The sequence below is a fragment of the Pteropus medius genome, unplaced genomic scaffold, assembly GCF_902729225.1.
Source record: "Pteropus medius unplaced genomic scaffold, Ma_sr-lr_union100, whole genome shotgun sequence".
Taxonomy (NCBI): domain Eukaryota; kingdom Metazoa; phylum Chordata; class Mammalia; order Chiroptera; family Pteropodidae; genus Pteropus; species Pteropus medius.
Window position 1 is genome coordinate 2,173,007 of NW_024356333.1, and position 6,760 is coordinate 2,179,766.

The 6,760-nt window shown below is 48.8% G+C and overlaps 1 protein-coding gene across 5 annotated transcripts in view; it reads left to right on the forward strand.

The window, feature by feature from the left end:
* Positions 1-5,575, forward strand: part of ZNF398 (zinc finger protein 398) — a 41,888-nt gene extending 36,313 nt beyond the window's left edge. For all 5 annotated transcript variants that reach the window (XM_039861347.1, XM_039861350.1, XM_039861348.1 and 2 more), the window contains one exon: positions 1,109-5,575. In XM_039861347.1, coding sequence (XP_039717281.1) covers positions 1,109-2,265 — 1,157 coding nt within the window. In that variant the 3' untranslated portion in view covers positions 2,266-5,575. The remainder of the gene's footprint in view (positions 1-1,108) is intronic.
* The last annotated feature ends 1,185 nt before the right edge of the window (positions 5,576-6,760 follow it).

The window sequence follows — 6,760 nt, forward strand, 5'->3', positions numbered from 1 at the left end:
AAGATCAATTTTAAGTGAGAGAACACACTCTTAAGTGTAAAGAAAAATTAGAATTGTCAGAGGAAGAAGAATAAGTGCATACAGATGGCCCACAAGTATGAGGATGGGGAAAGACAAAAGAACATCTAAAGATCATGTAGAAAGGACAGAACAAAGAGGGGGCGGGGAGGAGACAAGCAGCGGAGACAAAAATGTTATTGGGGAGGCTCGACGGGAGCTCTCAAGAAAGACAATGATGGGAAGAGAAAGAGATGTCTTCCTTGTGAGATATTCAGTGCCATCTATATTTTGCCATCTGAATTATAGAAGAGAATCTCAAGGTCAGAAGGGACCCAGTTGTTTATAAAATTAATGCAACCTGTTTTTAAATATCTTCTATGCCTATTTTTTTTTTAGACTCTAGGAAATAAAAATAGACAGTTTCTGTTCTTCAAGACATTATATTGGGGACACATAGCAATACTAGGCCTGCCTGTTGTTGAGTGTTGAGGGTGAGTGCTACGGATGACTATAAGAAATGAGAGGCTTGGAGAACACAGATCAGTTTTAGTTTAGGTATTTAGGTTTTTAGATAAGGCCTAAAGAAGGATGTGAAGCCAGAATCGGACCTGAGAAGATTGCTGTGATATGGCTGGCTCTAATTTGGGAAGACAGGGGATGCATTCTACAAATGGGAGGATAGAATGAGCAAAGATGCGAAGTGGAAATGTGTATTTTATTTTCAGGGTAAGTAGAGACAGCCAACAATTGCACAGGATTTATCTGACAGAATAAAAAGGAATAGTAGATAAATACATGCTTTTAGTCCTTGTCACAATAGGCAACAGAGACTCTTTCAAAGTGTATGCAGAGGCAGACGGTAGGAAAGTGCTGGGAAGTTTGATGGCCAAGGTTGTTCCTTTCCAAACGGGGAACATTGAAGGGGCTGGTAGTAAATTCTCTGCTGATCTGCGGGAGGGAGGACAGAGGCTTTGACGATGATCTCAGCCCTCGCCTGCCTTTCTTATCTGAGCCAAGTAAGAGCTCAGGGCAGTGAGAGCTGGGGAGGAACAGGAGAGGCATCATGAGGCAGTTGTTGACAGGGGTGACTCTGAGTCCTTTCTTTCAGATGAAGAGCTTGTCATCAAAGCCGAAGGCCTTGCCAGAGCCTCCTTGTGCCCCGAGGTTCCGGTCACCTTCTCTTCTCCACCACCAGCAGTAACAAAGGATACTTTTTCAGATGTGGCTTTCAAAAGCCAGCAGTCTGCACCCATGACACCTTTTGGACGTCCAGCCACTGACCTGGCAGAAGCCTCTGAGGGACAAGTGACTTTTACTCAGTTGGGTAGCTACCCCCTGCCGCCTCCAGCGGGAGAGCAGGTGTTCTCATGCCACCATTGTGGCAAGAGCCTCAGCCAAGACATGTTGCTGACCCACCAGTGCGGCCACACTGGTGAGCACCCCGTATCCTGCGCCCAGTGCCCCAAGCACTTTGCCCCGCCGGCCGAGCTTGGCAGCAACTCCCAGGCCCACACCGCTGAGACACCCCCGACCTGCCCGCACTGCGCCAGAACTTTCACGCACCCGTCGAGACTCACCTACCACCTCCGGGTCCATAACAGCACCGAGCGCCCTTTCCCCTGTCCTGATTGTCCCAAGCGCTTTGCCGACCAGGCCCGCCTCACTAGCCACCGGCGCGCTCACGCCAGCGAGAGGCCTTTCCGCTGCGCGCAGTGTGGCCGGAGCTTCAGCCTGAAAATCAGCCTCCTGCTCCACCAGCGCGGGCATGCGCAGGAGAGGCCTTTCTCCTGCCCCCAGTGCGGCATTGACTTCAATGGCCACTCGGCCCTGATCCGCCATCAGATGATCCACACGGGCGAGCGTCCTTACCCGTGCACTGACTGCAGTAAGAGCTTTATGCGCAAGGAGCACCTGCTGAACCACCGGCGGCTGCACACGGGCGAGCGGCCCTTCAGCTGCGCGCACTGCGGCAAGAGCTTCATCCGCAAGCACCACCTCATGAAGCACCAGCGCATCCACACGGGCGAGCGGCCCTACCCCTGCGCCTACTGCGGCCGGAGCTTCCGCTACAAACAGACCCTCAAGGACCACCTGCGCTCAGGCCACAGCGGAGGCTGTGGGGGCGAGAGTGACCCATCTGGACAGCCGCCTGACCCCCCGGGGCCCCTCCTAACAGGGCTCGAAACCTCTGGCCTAGGCGTTAACACCGAAGGTCTAGAGGCCAGTCAGTGGTATGGGGAGGGAAATGGAGGGGGAGTTCTGTGAACCTCCTTTCCTGGTTATCCCTGCCCACCTCAGGGCAAGAGAAAGGCCCGCGAGCCCCTCCACCCCCACAGTCATCACTGTTGGCACTTCGATGAGTTTGGGGTCCCATGCACTTGACTGGAGACATGCTTGAGTTTTGGAACTTCACGGCATTACAAGAACACCACATTTTGAAATCCAGAAAGACCTGGAAAGGAGCCCAGCATCCCCATCTTTTCAAAAATATGACCTAAGCAGAAGTTGCAGAGAGATAGGAAAGCAAGGTTGAGCCTCATGGTAATGAGTGAGAATGATTACAGCCCTGGGTAGGGACCGGTGTGCGGGAAGGGCCTCCAAAGCTCGAAGCTGGTCCTGAGGCAGGGAGCCTTTCGTCAGCCTTTCCCCCCGATGGTAAGACAAGGAAGCGCGCAAGCTCCCACACCAGCCTAGGTCTGCGCCTGTGCTAAGCACTGCCTCTCCCGAGAGGAGAGCTCTAAACGCCTTCCTAGGTTTCCTAGACTAACTCTTCTAAATACATTTGGTTTAATACTGGGTGAGCGAGAAATCTGACTCTAAAAGCGTTTTAAGAACAGTTCTTAACTTTAGCTTGATTGAAGCATTCAGCCTCTTATTGGCATCTAAAACTGCTACACACCTCTGAGATCCTGGTTAAAAAGTTAGAGCAGTGTGCTCAGCCCCAGTTTTAAAAGCTGGAGGTCCCAGAGAAATGGCAGAACAGTCTAAAATTTGTGCCTGCATCTTGTTTCTGAGAGTCATTGCATCAAATTTTTCCTTATCATTTACAAGCCAAGAAGATGGCTTTTTTATTTCTGGTGTCTGATATTCTTGACAGCAGAAAAGACCACAGCACTTTCCAGAAGCGTCGTGGTGTTTTACAAAGCACCCATGGACGACGTTCGGCTTTCATTTCCTTAGTAGTGAGGTGATAGTGTTATTACAGCTTTCTTGAGCCATCAGAGAGTGTTTGTTGACCATCTGGCTGTCCCCCCATTGGCGGTGGACTGATTGAGGGACTTTACAGGTCACTGAGAGCTGCGCACCGCCCAGACAAGGACAGCCTCTTCCTGCCCGTCTCCCTGTTAGGGAGCTTGGCTAGAATGTGCTCTTTTGTCAGGGTCATTCAGTGACCTGCGAGCGTCTGAGCCTTGTCCTATTCCTAAGTGGCTTTGCAATTGGACATAAATCTCTTTTCCTTTATAGATCTCAAATTTTCATCACCAAAATGAGGTTGGTGAGAGGAAAAATGTGGGCCTCTAAATTTTTTTTAAAAAAATCTTTTGATACATTCCTTCTGCCAGAATCCTCTCTATCTCTGGCTTCTATCCAGGCAAAGCCAAATAAGACAGCAAAATCAAAGCAGAGACATTCTTGCTGAAACTTGACTGAAATCAATTTGATTTGTTATTTTACTCTTGCTTAGAGCCTGAGGTAGAAAGAAAATGCAGAAGCCTTAAGTCTTGGGCAGAAAAACTGTTTATACCTGCACTCTCTTGTTTACCCTGGCTCTTCCTAAGATGCCTGGAAATAAGGTCTGTGAGGATTTAGACAGGACACTTTCTTGATGAAATAGTCGAGGAAGGACCCATTTTTTCCATATCACCTAGCCCAGCATTTACCCTGCCTTTACCCCAGCTAGCTTTGTTCCTGGGGAGGCTCTGTCTGAACATGCTGCTTGTCTGGCTAGTCATATTTATAAAACATCTGCTCTGTGACATTCACAATACCAGGGATTGTGGGAGACCTAAGGAATGTGTGTGAGACCTGGTCTGACTCTAAAAGCGTTTTAAGGAGAACAGTCCTAACCTACAGTCTGAAGGCAGTGAAGAAACCCAAGGATATAGAACAAATCAAGACAAATGATGAACACAGCCCTGGCTTGTTGGGCTTAAGAGCTTCCTAGTTAGAATCTAGACCCATACTATGGGAAAATCAGGTGGTTCTGAGAGTTCTAGTTTCGCTGGTGACCCACTCGGAGCTTGAGTTTGAGCTTCAGCTCTGGTTTGCACCTTGATCTCTCTAATGAAATGGGAGAAGAATCAGTACTGCCTTTAGGTGGTGCACCCCCTTTTCTGAACAAATCTAAGCATTTTCCAGGGTGTGCTGGAGAAGGGATTCCTACAGTATGTTGGACTAGATAACGTGGAAAATTCTCCTTCGCTCATAGATTTACTGAGGACACAGCTTGCTAATAAAAGAGAAGCGTAGGTTAAAATACTGCATATATATGATCTCACAGTCTCTCTGTAAGGAACTAGCCAGCAGGGACCCAAACTTTGGCAAGAAGTGAACACAGTTCAGATACCAACAAAGCTGAACGAAAGGGAATGGGCAGGGCCGTGCGAGAAAGCCGGAAGTACGCCGGAAGTACGTGTTATCCTCATCTTCAGCCCTGGTGCAGACTAGGGAGTTCAGCCGTGGTACACTCTGGTCTCCTTTCCCTCCACCAGTCCTCTACTGGGTGGGACTCCAGGCCAGCTGCAGACTGGAGAGTGGATAAGTAAAGTGGATCAGTGGAAAAGATAGTCCAACAGAAAGGTTTCAGTGTGTGGAGAAACTTGATCCATCAAGGGCCCCTGAGACAAGCCATGCATTTAACTCAGCAGCTGAGGAGGTACCTGAGGACTGGTTGTCCTGAGCAGAAGTGATAGGAAAGAGGAAAACCCAGGAATGTCTCATCAGTCCGCTCTCTGGGCCAAGAAGTCTGTACTACCCCATAAATAGGCGCTGTCTCCTCGGGGTGGATCCAGATGTTGACTATAATCAAATTCGCTCTTCGCTTACTAGGTTTTCATTGTTACCATAAGATGAACCCCTGGTTCCGTTACAGATGTGAAAATAAATGGAAGTTGATCACTTGTCTAGAAGGTGAAAGCCGCTGACTGATTGATCCTTTCTGCTGGGTATCCGATATTGGCAGCACCGTGGCTGGGCTCTAGCTAGAGCAGTTCTTTGTACAACTTCCCTCGTTAATTCTTGCTGAATTCCCGACTCTGCAGGGCTCTTTTTGGAACATTTTTGAGGGATTTGAGTGTCCACGCCTGTCTCAACCAGGACCAGACCCTGTGGCTTACTGGCAAGTAACAAATGTTCTCTGTCTCAGTCTGCAGAAGCCTTGTTAACAAAACAGGACTGATTTCCTTTATCTGTTCATTCCAAATGGGATGGAGAACCCAAATTTCTGCTCAGATTTTCCCTTGAAGAAGGTCAGGACACCTTATCCCTTTTCCCCATATCGTAGCATCTTGGACAAAAATCGTCCTCAGCAGCTGCCCAAGTAGCGATGAGTAAAACAGCCTTTCCCCAAAAGAAACTCTGTTATCGTCACGTGTTTTGTCTGTGTGCTTGCTGGATACCTTTGACCCAGTTCTCTTCACTCTGCAGAGGAATCAGTCACTTCTCACAGGGTTTGTACACGGGACATTCTTTGACTAGGGACGTGTCGGGCTCTTACAAGCTAAAGGTAACTCAAGTTAGCTGTAGGGGGATGGGACGGGCAGGGCACAGGGCCTTACCATGAGGACATGTGGGTCAGTACAGCTTAAAGCCATAGAGCATGGACTCTGAGTCAGACCTGGATTGAAGTCCTGGTGTCATCAGAGGTAACAACAGATTATTTAACCATCATAATTCTGGTTTCCTTATCTGTGAAATAGGGAGAATGATACCTCTGTCTCAGGGGTGTTTGGTTAGGAGAAATCTGTGGAGGTGCTGAGCACAGAGAGCCTGACTTGTAGGTGTCAAGAGGCAGCCATCAGGAGAGGTGTACAGGACCAACCAGAGAGGGCCACAAAGCCGGCTGAGCCTTCAGCGGAGAGGAGCAGGAACTGAGGCTGCTCCGTGCAAGCACGTGAGTGCTTCGTGTCTCAGCTTTTTGCTTCCCTGTTCTTGTGCCCTGTCTTTTCTGTACCTCGTGGCTCCCACAAGTTCCTGTGTGCCATGACACCATGTGGCTCTGACTCCCTTGGTTTCTCTTAGTTTCTAAGGTGTGGGATCTGGCCCAGCTCCTCTTTCTATACCAGGCCACAGAAGTTTCCAGCCAGCCATTGGACTGGCTGCCCTTGGGGTATGTGCTCATCTTGGTTCAGGCAGCTGTAGTCAGGAGGGGAGGTCATGTGGTCCCTGCACCAGCATCTGTGACTTGGGAATGGATACACAGTGGCACAGTATGGCATCTCTAGGACTACTAGGATTGGAGACAATCTGCTTCTCCTATATCATTTTCTTAAAAGACTCCTACTTCATTAGCACTATTGGGGCAGAGCTTGGTGTCCCTTGCATAAAGGACCTGGAAGGTGCTATTTACCTTACGAAAGGAGTGATTTGTCACTTTCTGGCCCTGCTTCAGTTTTTTTAAGTGTGTAACTCTGGTCTAATTTTATATATGTGTATATGTATGGCTCCATCATAAATAGGCGTGCATGCATGCACACACACACACACACACACACACACAAAATGGCTTATGTCCAGTTCATCAAATTGCCTCTTCAAAACA